Source organism: Siniperca chuatsi, linkage group LG8 (genome assembly GCF_020085105.1).
Source record: "Siniperca chuatsi isolate FFG_IHB_CAS linkage group LG8, ASM2008510v1, whole genome shotgun sequence".
Lineage (NCBI taxonomy): Eukaryota > Metazoa > Chordata > Actinopteri > Centrarchiformes > Sinipercidae > Siniperca > Siniperca chuatsi.
The window spans coordinates 21,206,683-21,222,310 of record NC_058049.1 but is presented as its reverse complement, the minus strand read 5'-3'; the positions used below and the strand labels follow the sequence as shown (position 1 = coordinate 21,222,310).

Here is a 15,628-nt window from a genome sequence, read left to right as displayed (position 1 = left end):
TACTGTGACAGGGTAATTTCACTTTCCTGCACTCTTGTTGAATTAGTATTACTCCACTGACTAGACGCACGACACTATCAACTAATTTCCCCTAAGGTGTTTTAATTCAACCGAATAAAAAATGAAGTTTTGTCGCAGAAATTATGTTATGAAACTCGGCATCCTTTGGTTTCACAACAGGGCGGAAAGCCATCCTTTCATCCAATTGGATTGCGCGCTGATGCGTCACGTGATCTTTATTTACGTAACGTAATGGTGTTACATAGTAACCCAGCTTTGTGGCTCTGGATACCTCGCTACAGGGGTTAAGCACGGACACGGGCTACCGAAAGGAAAGAATATTAATGTGCAAATATTGTTGTGTGGTTCGTGTTGCGTTTATGGAGTTTGGAGCGGCGAGGAAAGCGGCGCAGTGAACTGGCAGCTGAGGGTTTTTTTTTAATTCAACCTACTTGAAAAGGGAAGACGTTATGTGTCCCAAACCAAAGACTAAGTTAGGGCATAAAATGGATCATGTCAATGGGTAAATTTGATACGAAAGGGACATTTGTGAGGTGAGCGTTTGAGAGCTCAAATTAGCAGCAGCCTAGCTAGATAGAAACCCGGTCGGGTTCGAGCAGATGTGATCAAAGAGGGGACACATTCACTGTATCGCTAGCTGTCAGTGTGTTATTTAAATGGTCCATGCAGTACTATTACACAGAAAAGCCTCGCCGTCCACATTGCTTTGACGAAAAAGCCAACAATTCTGCCCGAGGGACGTTGTTCCGGACTGGTGAAATAAGCCGTCCACCATGGATATGCTGGAGTGTCCGCTCTGTCTCTTCCTGATGTGCGAGCCGGTGACCATGTCGTGCGGTCACACGTTCTGCCGGAGATGCGTGGGGGGTTACCTCCCGTCCAAATGCCCGTTGTGCAAAGAGAGGTTAAAACAAAGGGAGGTGAAAAGCATGAAGAACAACGTTTTGCTCATCAGTGTCGTTGAAAAGTGCTGCCCCGACGAGACAAAGATGAAGTGCCATGTACAGGAGAAGCTCAAAGCCAACGACTTCACAGAAGCTTTACGCATCGCAAACGAGGGGCTAGACTTAGGTAAGAGACACATGCAAGACATCATTACATCAGTCGGGGGGGGGGGCATGACACATTTACCTAATATCACACTTCAGTAAGGGGACAATTAGTTTGATGTCCCAGTTTTGGTTGTTGCATGGTGACTGATGGTGCATCCCATTCTGCTCTCCAGAACACAGTCATAATGTGCACAGCAGATATACATGAGGTGTAATGACAAAGAGGAGAGGGAACTTGGTGTCTCAAGCACAGAGCTGGATGCCATGGCATTCATTATATCCACTGTCTGAGGCTATTGATGACCTGAATGTATAACTGGGTCAGTAAACAGTCTCCAGATGCGCCTTCCTTTTTATAGCAAGAGTCTTGTTTATCTCTGTGTGCATATTGAACCATTTAGGCAAAACATCAAACACTTAACCCTAATGTTATGTGCAGCATAAGATAGATGCACTGGAAAAAGTTAACTTGCATTAGTCTGGTTTAACGTTTCTTCTTCACAGTACAAGAAGCAGTAGTAGCAGCTATAACAGCTGTTGTCTGGAAGAACTAAATATTGGACAGGCTGAGGCCATTTCTGTTTTTAGAGCAAGCTTTCTGTATATTTCTGCTGTCAATTCATGGATGGAAAAGCAGTGAATGGTTAAGAAGATGAAGTGTAATATTTTCCCAGCTAAATGCCTTGGATTCCTAGAAACACTCTTGCAAACCCTTTTCTACTACCTTATCTGTACAGCTACTGGTCATCTGCACCTAACCCTTTGTATGTGCAATTGAGCTTTTTTTTTCTCCAAAAGGGACAACTTCGTCCCTAGGTGTGTTTGTGATACAGTGAATCAGTGTACCATATGTGCACATACAGTTCACAGTGTTGACCTTGGAAGTTTGAACTTTTCTGTATAGAAATCTGACCTGATGCTTCATCAAATAAAAAAAAAAAACAACAACTAAATTCTGTTTTGGGTAGGGATACACCAATTGCACGTTTTCTGTACTGATACTGATTCTGATACCTAAACTCACTGTAAACCGACATGTTGTACCAAGCCGATCAATACAAGTTTGTGCAAATTTTAATTACATTGTTCTACAAAGCTTATAAAAATTACATTGTTACAATTTTATAATGACTGACTAAGAAAAAGGCATTTCATGTGGCTCAGTCACGTCTTGTCGATGCATGATCTATTTAATAAGGTATCGGCGCCAATACCAATCCAAAATATTGGGTCACCCTTCACAAGTTTTTGTATTTCCCTCATGTTCCAAAGCAAGCAGAAATAATAGTTTTTCAGGCTTTTCCATGCCTGTCATAACATGTTTGTTTGTAGATTGGTGCGTAAATATAGTCTAAGCATTAAAGCCACAGCTCTCTAAAGGTTCTACAGTGCTACGAGAACTGTTTCTCTTTGTCTTACTCTCGCTTCTGTTTTTTTATTTGTTTATATATTTTTGCATCCTTAGTCCCAGACGATCAGAATTTGAAGGTGTACAGAGCTGAAGCGAACTGGGGCCTGATGCGTTTCTCTGATGCTCTGACAGACCTCGACTACCTCTGCTGCCTTCGTCCTAACTGGACTGAGGTGAGAGACAGGATAGTGTTGGCCAGACACATTATGTCTCGCTTTTACGGTGTCCTTTTCTGCACAGCACGAGTAAATCTGTTGGAGCCTCTGTGCAAGTCTGCTGAATTTAACCCAGCATTTGCTCCATTGGTTGGTTTTGTAACATGCATGTAATGGCACACATGTAATCACGAAGAAAAGCTGCTGTGTTTTTTTTATTCATCTTTTTATATTTTACTTTAACATGCAAAGCTGACCCCTTTAGAGCGATTTTCTCTGCTTTTATTGATGTTATGTCATTCACAAGAGTTATGCAAACAGCTACTTATGTCATAATGTCATTTAATAACTTTGCGCCAGTGGGTGGCTCACTGCAAATGCAGAAATGCCCACTGTATATAATCCTTTCTATTGTTTCATTTTATTTGAAGAGATGTGGTATATCACTTACAAATTTCATACTACATTTCACTGTTTAAGCATTTAGCTGACAGCAATACATCATGCAAATGACAATCAGTGCACAAGTAGAAAAAATAAAACAAGTATTATCATACTACAACACAGTTCAGATTAACTTATTGATGACGTTGATTGCGTAGAATTTTTATGTTCTCTGCAGTGAGGCGCTTTAGACGTGTCAGCCATACAGGCAGTGATGTGCTGATTTCACTGTTCTGTTTGTGCAGGGCTTCTTTCGTAAAGGGAATGTACTGCTGGAAATGGGTCAGCAGACAGAAGCCCTCATCCAGTTCCACCATTGCCTAAATCTTCAAGCTGACTTTGTTCCTGCGAAGAGCCAGATCAAGAAGGTTTGTTTATCACACTGACCGCTCATCAGAGGCTATTTAATGTAAAGTTACACCGAAAGACGAAATTGCAGATGTGGGATCTGATATATAAAATGATTGCACATGTTGTTTTATTTCGTCTTTCTAAATAAGAAAAAAAACAGTATAACAGATTACCCCATAGTATTGTAAACAGACCTGCACACATCATGTACGGATCTTTGATGTGATTAATGAACTTATTTCCATAAATGATGAGTTTGAGTTTATTAAAAGATCTGAACAGTATCATGAATGTGTGATTTTTCATTATAGGTCACATCGTGGTTCACATATTCTGAAGCCAAACTTAACTTGCATGATCGTCTGCTCTGATTACAGATTGTTTTCAGTGTGTGTGGGTACAATTTTAGATTTTCCATTAGTTGTTAATTTTGCTTTGCTTAAAATAAGTTTTTATTTATTTATTTTTTTCAGTTTAGTTTTAGTTTGTGTGGGGTTTTGGTAGTGTGAATGTATTCTTCCTACTTATATTTTATTATTTAATTATTATTGTTGTTGTTATTATTATCATTAGTAGCAGCACTAGTAGTGGTGGTTTTAATAGAAGAATTAGTACTTTTTAACTTCCTAAAAACGTTCAACTATCACAGTTCTGTCATTCAAACAACATATCGTAAAAATTAGTTTACATGCATTTAACATGCAATAGGTATCCAATGCATTCACATTTAACTTTAAATTTTATTTCCAATTTCAACACCAATTTTCACTCTTTTCATTTGATTTTAGTTTACAGCACCTGTGAAAACAAACACATTTATCTTAATACCCTTATTTGTACCATGACATGGGTTCAAATGACAGATCCTGGAGGCAGGCGGCATGGCGGTGCCGGATGAGGTGTCCTGCATCCTGCAAGTGGTGTCCGAGTACCTGAAAGAGCCCTGCCCCATTACCAGCCTCAGTGGCTCCCAGGGGCCAACTCACCCTGAGGACCTCAAACATCCACATGGGGATGACAGAGAGGGAAAAGGGAGGAGAGATGCACACCAGGTGAGGGAAATGTTTACTGTTCTCATGGGCACTTTAATGCTTGGTTGTGGGAGGTGTTTGAGTGCAAATATACTGTAAATCCTAAAGGATTAAACTGTGTGTGTCCAAGGTGAAGCATGACTCTGGTACTGAGTGCTGCCTCAGTCTCTGCCAAGCTGTTTCCTTCCTCCCTGCTGCTGAAGAGGACGAGGAGATGATGACGAGGAAGGAAGATGGGCATGGCAGGGGTACGCACACACGCATCCTCATCATTGTCCTCATCATGAATCATCTTCATTGTCACTACAAACAGCTTTACCATAACACCCACCAGATGGTTTGAAAATGCATAACTGCTACTTCTTCTACAGTAGGGCAAACTCATCATAAAGCTTGAAAGTGACTGTGTTTTGTCTCATTTCTCTCTCTCTCTCTTAGGTGAAAGTAGTCACCGCAGAGAGAAAACTCTGGGGGTTCTCACTGTGTCAGACTTTGAGTGCCCTCTCTGCATTAGGTCAGTGTGCTGGAATACTCGCTCTAATCAATAATGCATTGCTGTCTGTACCTTGTCTGTACCTGAGTCATATAACAGGCTGATTCTATTTTCGCTCTCCACGCTCTCTGGTTAATGTTTAGCACACATGCAGTATATACACAAACACTCACCAGACTTACAGCTAACTGTACAAATAGCATAAATATTCTTCCTCATCTTTTAACTAAAGCTTACTGTATGTCTTCCTCTGTCTTCTGAAGGTTGTTTTTTGAGCCAGTCACTACTCCCTGTGGTCACACCTTCTGTAAAAACTGCATAGAGAGGAGTCTGGACCACAACCTCCGCTGTCCACTCTGCAAACAGCCACTACAAGAGGTAACCACCTACAGACTCCTCATACATCCATTTTAAACCTAATGGAGGAAAAAAAAGGTTGCTAGACCCTGTATTTAGCACATGAACATCTCTACTTTAAAAGCTGCTTCATTTTTAATGCTTTGTTATTGCCACCGCATTGTGGCAATAACACCAAATTGAGCTCAGGCAGGGCGAGATGCATCACTTCTCTGCTTTAGCTTTGTGACAGTTGGATTTTCTGCTAATCATAATTGATTTCTCATACACCTCTCACCTACTAGTAAATTCACATAAAGTTACGGGACAAGAGAGCTTCCTGGTTCCTCATTCCTCTATTGTGCTTGTGATAAATGATCACGTCTATGATAAATTCTACTGTTGTGTCAGCTGTTTATGCATTTATCTACATGCATACGCAGCTGAGACCACATTCAAATAAAATACTAAATTAGTAAATCTATATTTTATATCTACAAATGAATTGCAGGACTGTCCGAAATTGCACTTTGTTGCACCAAAGTGCAGTATACAACATTTTAATGGTGGCGCTTTTTCTTTGTTGCAATACAGTGAATTGTTTTACTGTAGCATTTTTTGGAATATTAATGGGGTTATGTATAATTGCTTATATGCATCATAATGTTTCTATTATACCTGATTACTCTTACTTTTCTCTTTCTAGTACTTTAAAAACAGGAAGTACAACCCCACAGTTCTGCTTCAGGACATCATGACCCGACTTTTTCCCTCACAGTTGGCTGAGAGGAAACAGGTCCATGATGCTGAGATGGCTGAACTGTCCAAGTAGGCACCTGCTTCACACATTTTACACTTGTGATTCATTGTAACAACTTTAATCGCGCCTTATTCCCACAATTCTCTCCATTACTTCTCTTTATCTTTTCTTCTCTTGCCCCTCATCCTTCTCGTCCTTTGCAGTCTTACTAAGGACATCCCTATATTTGTTTGCACGGTGGCCTACCCTGGCGTGCCCTGCCCTCTGCACATCTTTGAGCCTCGATATCGGCTGATGATGCGTCGCTGCATGGAGACTGGCACCAAGAAGTTTGGCATGTGCAGCTATGAGCATGGGAAGGGGTATGCAATTTACTTTTTTTAGTTATCCAAAGCAACATATTTATTTGAAAATTGTGGATTTGGGTAGATAATAATGTGGCAAAAAATATAGCCAGTTATGAACCAGGTGAGTTTAAGACCCTGTACATTTACACAGGTGTTTATAGTTATTTTGTCCAGACTGGGCATGGAGAGACCGTGTTTGACATTTCCCTAAATGTGAAGCTACAATCCGCTCACAGATTGAGACCGCTGTGAGCGGATTGTTGGCGATGCAGCACAAGCAAGCAGCACAGTGGACAAAGTTTAAATCAGTCATATGTGACCCTGAGTGGGTGGGAAATAGCAGCATGGTCTCCAATCTGGCGTGAGATCTGCTGTGCGTTTTCATCCCCCACCAGATATTTGTTTTTTGTTCCACTGTATGTTAGCATGGTATTGAATTTCCCAGCATGATTATTGATATATATTTAAAATAATCTAAAAAAATTTAAACGGTGTTTCTGCAGCTCGTTGTATTGATTATGCAAGTTTATAAACCTTTCGTCTAAGTCAACATTGCAGATGAATTAAGAAGTATACATTTAAGACTCTCATGGTTTTGCCTCATGTGCCTCAGGTTTGCAGACTATGGCTGCATGTTGGAGATCCACACTCTGGAGCTGCTGCCTGATGGACGGTCCTATGTGGACACAGTGGGTGGCAGCAGATTCAGGGTGCTTAAGAGAGGTCAGAGAGATGGCTACCACACTGCCGACATAGAGTACCTGGAGGATCTCAAGGTCAGGGTCGCAGAGATCACAAACTACCGCAACACTTACAGAAGATACACACTGAAAATATTCCAATTGGACAACTTGATCACTGGACCTCTTCTCTCTCTTGACCTTTTTTTTTGTCTATGCGTCCTCTCTCTCCCAGGTTGATGGTAGCGAGTTGGAGCTTTTGCATCATCTGCATGACAGCGTGTACCAGCAGGCTCAGGACTGGTACCAGCGCCTTGGCAGCCGCATTCGCGAGCAGATCAACAAACAGTACGGCAGCATGCCAGAGAAGGAGGAAAACATTCAGGTTGGGGCCTTAATAAGTGATAAGTGTCATTCTTACTGTAGCTCTAATTCTTTATAACAACACATTTCTCCAACTGTGTCCAGGTACTGCTGAGCATTTATTTACCTGTTTTTATTTTATTTTATATCCGATAGTAGTCAGTCATGTTGTCCATCACTGAAATGATAACGTTTCCTTACTGACCCTTGTGACGTTACAAAAATGTGGACCATTTATTTGGTTTATTATTTTTTTGTTTATTTATGTGTTTTCTAACTTAAAGGTGCATGCAACCCAGTGTTTCCACAGTCATCAAACACATGTGGTGGCATGTTTTAGTCCACTTACTGCATACATAGTACATACATACTAAACATTCCTGCAAACCAAAGCCTACAAAAAAAAAGAATTCTGTTTTATCCATGCTCCATTCATCTATTGCTTTTTTTTCCTCAAAGTTCACCTATTGGTTTATGGTAATGCAACTTTTCCAATCAAAGTGCACTCAGAGCTCCATTACTGCACAGTGGAAACATTAACTTTGACAGCAATAAAAACAGACATTATGTTCATAGGGACAGAGTTTCAATGAATGGAAAACATTGGCCAGTTAGACGGTGAGACAGACACAATGTAGAAATACAAAACATTATAGTATGCTTGAAAAAAAAACCCAGTAATGTCAAGTCATTTGTACTAAAAAGGCTGGTGTGGTACTTTATGTATTTTCAGGATAAACAAGGTTATATGTTTCTATTCTAAGCCTTTGTAACTATCCTCTAGGCCTCGTCCAACGGTCCAGCCTGGTGCTGGTGGCTGCTGTCTGTCCTCCAGCTGGACCCTGCCTATCAAACCACTGTCCTGTCCCTGACCTCACTCAAAGACCGCTTGGGACACCTCCGCCTCGTCCTTGAGTACTTCTCTCAGAGCTAGATTCCACAGCACAGTGGTATTGTAGCCACAACTAGCTGTGAGTCAAATAATGCACGTGCACGAATGGAGCGAAATCAAAGAATGCACTCACACCACAGAGGTTGGGGTTGGGTTTTGGACTCTGAACCATGAAGGGACCATGAAGTCACAGCTCAAGGCCAAATCATCTGGTCAATAGCAGAAAGATGGTGATATTATTACTGAAGATAGTGCATTTGTACAGAGTTGGGTTTTTGCTGTTTGAGTTCACATGTTATCTTTCTTACACCATTTTGTTCACTGGGAATTCAACGTTTCATAATAGTTTCTGAATACACATTGTATTTGATGTATCAGTAAGACCTACAGGGTTGACCAAAAATGTTTCTCATTTAGGTCCATCAAAAGTGGTAAATTATTATTTGTGGATAAACTAAATCAGTTAGTTTTCCAATTAATATAGCTGAAAATAGGCACTAGATGTCACTGTTTTTTCTCCAATTATTATAAACATGAAGAACATGCAACAGCATTAGCCGAGCTAGTGCAGTATACTGCACTGTCATGTGTTGCCTATTTAAATCAGACTCTTTGCATTAACATAGCTAAGTTTGGAGTGAGAGTAAACATTGATAGCACACACAATCTGTAGAGACTATGCACATCAGAGGATTAAAGTTCATGTGTTGCAGGTAATCATTTTGAATATACAGAGTTATTTGGATATTGCCGAAGGGCACTATTTGTAATGCTTACATAGTTGCATCTGTTGGCCTTGGCAGCCATTGACTATGGCTCATTTTCTACTAATGAATAAGCTTAAAAGATCCCTATTTAGTATTAGTAAATATTGCAATAATAATTTATAGTGTCATGGAATGGCAGCAGCTGGAGGATCTTTTTTAAATGAAAGCTGCTGACGTGGCTGCTGTCTCTGGATGCAGTTTGTTATCATCTGGTGGAAAAAGTCTGTGAAATTCTGACAATGAGGAGATGGGGTCAGTGAATGGGAGACGTACCAACTTTGTTTTACAGTATGAACCTGCGTGATTATATATGTTGATGGTTGTATGGATGCAGCACTGTATGTATGTGTGTCAGCTGTTAATAAGGAGTCATTTTTGTCAGTCGCGATCTTCATTAGCTGATTGGTTGTTGTTTTATTTTATTTTTTAAATTACATATTGTGTGGTGTCAGCACTGATGACAGCTACTGTCATGTGTGGTTATAAATGAAGCATCAGCCCATGACACAGTATTTAACATCTCTTGCAGGGATAGCTGTAAAATAATTTAGCTAGGGTCTGACTAGGGCTGAGTTCCCCTACGGTGCCTCTGTGTAGGCCACATCACCTACGTCTGGCCCCTGCTGTGTCTCCCTGTCTGTCTGGCCCCTCTACCACCAGTCATGGTGCCTTTGAGTGCCTGGGCCAATCATCAGGAGACCTGCACGTCTTAGAGTTCCTACACCACGTAGAGGATGGACTGTGTGATTTTTGCCATTGATTTTTATTGATATAGTGCTACGTTCCGTGGTATGTTGAAGCTGCAATGTTATGTATAGTTACTGTACTAACAAATACGGGCTTAACTGGGTGAAACAAAAGAGCTTTGGTTTTTGTTTTGTTTTTTAACTTTGATAAATGTGCCATAGATATTTCTGTGTTATGTGTTTTAAAGGAATTGTTAGCTAACTAGTCACTGTGTTTATGTTTGTCTACATCATGGACAAACATGCCTTTTGTATGGTGGACAGTGAACTACCATCTTTTCATGGCCAACATATCGCTTTAGACAGTCAGAATTAGTCCAGCAAACACTTAAAGATACAGTTTGTATGATACAGCGTGATATTGAAGCTAGCTTAGAATATAAAGGTTGATCATGAGACTCGATACGCACAAAAACGTCCCACTAAAGGACGAACCAATGAATAGACCGATGGATACTGGGTTAGCATTGGTTACCTGATAAACATGCTAACCACTGAACTCTGACCTGGGAACTAACACTTTACTTGAGGGCAAGAAACACTGTTTTTACCATTTCTTAAGATGTCTGGGATTGACATTGGAGTCAAAGACTTTAATGTGCCAGTTATCACAAAATGTCTCCAAAGCTAGTAGCGTTAATTTCACTGAAAAATTTCATAAAGGTTTCTTGCTACCAGACATGATTAAAGCTCACTCAAAACAAAAAGGGACTGAGATTCTTATAGAATTTTTGAATGACCTGCCACGCAGCTGAATTTCACTCCCCTGTCCTACTTCTTATCAGAGAAGACCAATATTTTTGCACAGTGAAATTGTTTTGTGTGTTTTGTTTTCTGATGCCCAGCTACAGTTCCTCACACGTTTTTTTTTCTCTTTTTCAAATCATGCATATTTCTGTGTGTCACTTTTATTACTTAAAGATGCCACCTTTCATCAAATAAAATGGTGATGTCTGTTGATCACAGCAATCTGTCTCATATTGGTTACTCTGTTTAAAAAATAACTTAATTTCTGCACCTGTGTGTGATTTACTTCATGATTAAATGCAACATATATTTTGGGGAAAAATGATTGTACCCCCATATTTTTGATCCAACTATTTGTCAACTTAAAGTTTAAGTTGCCTGTCATCTCTTAATAGGTTCAACTTTGGTGCTGCTAATGCATTGCAGCACAGTCATGATTTTTCATCTCATTTAGACTGCAGCTTCATACCCTGGCAGATGTCCATTAGCCATAGTTGCAGTATAATTGGGCTATCAGAAAATGTCCTCCAACACAGTTAAAACAGTTTGCTCTCAGTCCACATTCTCTCCAACACAGAACACAAAGCATAATAAGTGACCCGTTCTTGGCAGCGATTCTCCGTGAGAACGAGTCTTACACTTGTGTACTTGGGAAAGGCTGTGAAACGCACCATGATGGCGTGTTCTTGCTTTGTGCAGCTTGCAGGAAAATGTTGGCTGATGTGGTCTGATGGTTAGTGGTCTGTGGGCTGTATGAACTAGAGACAGGCACTGTTATTCTCTACACTCTGTGCTCAAAGACCTTGATGTTAGCAAGTTGAAGTACACTTAAACCCACTGAAACTAAAGCAATTTCTGTCTGACTAATTTGTATTCATTCCTCCACCTCCAAGCCAAGAGCAGTAAATTATCTTGATCTGATTATTGTTTATTTGCTTGCCCCCTGGATGACTTTTTAAATGGTATTATAAATAAAGCTTTTCAAAACAAATTCTGCATCATCTTCATGTAATGTGCCTGTTTTGTGTCTGAGTGATTTGAATGTTATGCAACCAATTTTTTGGTCATTAAGGTGACATTACAAGCCAAATGAAAGTGGCGGGATCTATTGCAATTCACAGCATGACAGAAATTGGTAGAGAGGAGGGGTGATGGGAGTGAAACGTGCCTCGCATACTGATAGCGAGACATTTTGGCCTGGAAACAGTTATAATTACTGGAAGATCTGTGAAGTGCTGCAGCTGCAGCAGCAGAGTGAAACAAGCCTCGGGTTTGCTCTTGTGGTTATAAATTAAAATCAGAATAGATAGAGTGGGTATTCCCAGTGAATGTCCAATCTGGGGTATTTTCAAATTAGCGGCCTAAACTTAGACTGTACAGCCACAGAGAAATGCCATGGGTTATGATATCAAAGTTACCTATTATATTTCTGATATATAGTTGTTGAGATTTAAGCAGTTACTTTTTATCCAATCCAGACCAATGTGTCTATCTGAGAGGAAGCCACTGCAAAGTGTTATCTTCACTACAGCACAATCAAATCTTTCAATATAGGAAATCAAAACATACAAACACATGCTATGAACAAACTTTCCACCAGGGGGCAGTCTGCAGCTGTGGAAGGATAGTAGTGTTACACAGATGGAATCATACTTAATAAACAAGGAGAAATCGCATAAGAGTCTGGCTTTTCTATTCCATAAAGGCAAAACACTTATCATCTAGGTGTCACAAATAGGGTCAAAAGTGAGATTTTGGCTGTCAGGGAGAACCAATCATATGAAACATGCTGGAAGGAAGTAGTTATTTCACATGCAGCAAAAAAGAACATAAATTAGTGAAAGTAAAAGAGGATGTGTGAGTGTAGGTGTGCATGCTGAAAAAACTGCGTAGCAGAAGTGAGACATGTTTCCTGCCAGCGTCCTCTGCATAGGAAGCAGGCAGATGAAAAGAGGTTTCACTGGCTTCAGCGGGGTTCTGTAATGCAGCTCAGCGTCTACATCAAAGCCCATTACATTTGAAGAATGCCACAGCTTTTCTGTACTAAATTGATCCATCGGCTTGCGCTGACTCCCTGCTTGTGTATGACGGAGTAAGGATGGCAGGCGTTTTGTAGGAGTTATCGCAAAGGGGGAACTGGCTGTAGCTATGTGTGTGTGTGTGTGTGTGTGTGTTTGTATTTCTGCTGTTAAGAGGACCGAATTTCCTCACAGGGATAGAAAGTGGAACAAAATCTTTCACAGAGAGGATATTTTGACTAGTTTAGAATTATAGGTTTAGGAATAAAGTTGGAATTCATGTTAGGTAAGGGTCAAGGTGAAAAGTGCGACAGAGAGCATTAGAATTAAGTGCTTCAGTCCTGAAAAGCATATTAATACAAATGAGCGTGTGCATGTGTGTGAATCTTTAATAATTATCCTCCATAATTATGGAACAACTCACTGGGGCATCCACCAAAATAGACTATCCTGCTCTCTGTGCAATATAGAACAACAGCAAGAGAGCCACAGAGAGCACCAAAGGATGAGTGCAGCTCTGTTGTCATAGGAACAAAACCTAGCCTGACAAAGATTAATGTCAAGAGTAGGATTATCAATTAGGAAATTGAGAAACTTTGTCTTTGAAGTGAAAAGCATTTTGTTTACCTTACACAGCATGAAAGACACCATGCACTGAGCTAATTCCTGCAGATATGAGTGTGGTGAATTGAAGCAGAGTGAAGGGTAGAAGGGAGATAGTGGGAAAGAGCTCAAACTCAAGCTCTGTGTGTGTGTGTGTGTGCATGTTTTCTGCAGTGCTCAATGCCCCTCTTCTTTGGAGTATTGGAGTTTTTTCAGGGTGTGTGTGTGTTCTCCCATGGGTCTGAAGCTGATAAACCTTACTTGTTTCTGTCTTTGTATAATCCCCTCGAGTGTCAACACGATCATAAACCCATGAGTACGCCCTTGTGTGACAGTGCCTCTGAGAGCCAAGGTAAACACATTGGCCACCTGCATCTGTTAGCACCATGGGACAAGCTCTTCCCTTTCCTTCCGAAGAAGACACTTGATGATTCAAGCCATAAACTTATGATTTGTGAGGCGAACAAAAGAATTTGACCTTCCATGTTGCATGATTGACAGTTTAACATGTCATAAAAGATGGATGAGATATCCCTTTGCCCCACTACAAAGAACTCTGAGGCAACACTGGAGCTAATTTACCAGGTTAGACTAGGGGGATGGGTGTCCTTTTGTGATTCCTTGTAGAAAAAAATGTAAAAAAACAAATGAAGCAGATCGGCAGATTACCTGCTGGGAGATGAAGGACAGGAGAAACAAGAAGTGGGGGGCCGCTGCAGGAGACATGATGTCATGCAACTGGCTCACTGATTCGTAGAGTTACCGCCTGCTGGGACACACACCTGGCTGTGGGGCTGCTTTCGTATGGTCCTCACAGTTGTATAAAGTGGTCTGTGTTCTGCTTGTGTACATCTATGTATCTGAAGGACAGAGAGCCAAATGTAATAATGGAAGGTTATTCCCAGAGCCAGTATTGTGTTTGTGATGTGTGTCTTGATTCTCCATCTGTACTGTATGCTGTATTGTGCAGCCAGTATGTGTTTGAAAGTGTGTGTTTTCATGTGTGTCAGAGGCCAGCTGCATGCTCCAAGCTAGATGTGATTCAATGTGTTTGCAAAGACAAAATGGCTAAGTTGTTGTGACCAAAAAATAGTGCCACAGGTGGCTTCCCCCCACAGCAGAGTGTGCAAGCCAGACGAAATTTAACACAGCCTGGTTCATCGCTGTTGAATAGAGTTTCACCAACAACTTGTTAATAGTGTCATCGGATTTATTCATCTTTGCTATTTTTATTGATTTATGAATTATCTCTTTCCATTGTTAGTCAATCTGCCAGGCACGTCATTATCTACTTAAACCTCACTGACCCACTGGTGGGTGAGTCATTACAAACTCATGCCCTGCAGCCAAACATTGTTCAAATCCAGAGGTTTATTATTATTTAATTATTTGTTAAATTCTGGAGAAATGGAAATGATGCATAAGACATCTAGAATGTGTCGACTTGCTGGAGGGATATAGCTATAAACATATGTCTTAGGTTTGAATATTTTACTCAGTGTTAACATCATATAGCTTCAATGAAGACCTGGAACAAGCTGATACAGAATGTGATACTGTCATAAAATGAGATTATTTTTCCAACATTGAAGCTAGAGAATTATCACCCAACTCTACAGTTCCCCTCAGCTAGCTAGGGCGCTTTAGCATCTTTCAGCCAATTGTTTTGGTTTTACGGCTCACAGCTTTACTCTTTGGTTCAGTCGCGCCGAATGAACATCAACCCTGTTTCCTGACGTAGCAGGCAACTGTTTTTACTGTAAAACCTCTAACCTATTGTACGCTACCTCCCCAGCACCAAACAGCAGACAGACAAAGTTAGCAACTAGCTTATTGGAGCAGCAGCTAAAGAGCCAGGTATTTCCCTCAGGAGTTGGTGGAGACCCAAACAGAACCAAATGGAGATTTAATATGACTTAAAATGATCAGGTGGCCAGAAACACCACTCCAAATTAATGCTAATGTTGGTCTGTGCCTGCTGCAACCGCCACTGTTTGCTAACATGCTAGCCATATCAACTTTTTAAGGTGAGTGTTGGGTTCTGCTGCCCTCAAGTGGCCAAAAATAAATAACATAAAATAAGGATTACAGCGTCAAGGGAAAACGTGTATGTCACTTTAAACCAACAGACAACAAGTCACAGTATTTTTACTTTTCTGGTTCTTTGGTGGAACCAGTGACAACAGATTGTGACTCCTGTGGCATGAGACAGAAGTCAGACCATTCCCTCTCACAGTTCAGCATATTGTAGAGAAGGCAAAAGATGGATATTTTTGCTTAAATAAAAGGATGACAGGAAGCTAGGAGACATATGGGAGAGATAACTTTTGAATAACGACCATCTGAATAATGAAAAACGGAAGATCATATCTACAAGTTCCAAGACAATGGAGAGGATAATGATTGCGATA

General features: G+C 40.5%; 1 protein-coding gene across 1 annotated transcript; it reads left to right on the top strand.

The window, feature by feature from the left end:
- The first annotated feature begins 237 nt into the window (after positions 1 to 237).
- Positions 238 to 11,587, top strand: lonrf1 (LON peptidase N-terminal domain and ring finger 1). The gene is made up of 12 exons (XM_044206422.1): positions 238 to 1,092; positions 2,539 to 2,657; positions 3,329 to 3,451; positions 4,298 to 4,486; positions 4,596 to 4,713; positions 4,904 to 4,979; positions 5,222 to 5,336; positions 6,001 to 6,122; positions 6,258 to 6,416; positions 7,015 to 7,177; positions 7,317 to 7,466; positions 8,229 to 11,587. Exons 1-12 carry the CDS (start codon positions 795 to 797, stop codon positions 8,376 to 8,378), a joined length of 1,782 nt encoding a protein of 593 aa, XP_044062357.1. The 5' UTR covers positions 238 to 794; the 3' UTR covers positions 8,379 to 11,587.
- The last annotated feature ends 4,041 nt before the right edge of the window (positions 11,588 to 15,628 follow it).

What these genes read in the sequence shown, in the direction of transcription:
- lonrf1 (XM_044206422.1), top strand. Translation starts at nt 795, where the DNA reads ATGGATATGCTGGAGTGTCCGCTCTGTCTCTTCCTGATGTGCGAGCCG. An exon ending in TTCGTCCTAACTGGACTGAG is followed by an intron (nt 2,658 to 3,328) that starts GTGAGAGACAGG and finishes CTGTTTGTGCAG; the next exon opens with GGCTTCTTTCGTAAAGGGAA. An exon ending in CGAAGAGCCAGATCAAGAAG is followed by an intron (nt 3,452 to 4,297) that starts GTTTGTTTATCA and finishes TTCAAATGACAG; the next exon opens with ATCCTGGAGGCAGGCGGCAT.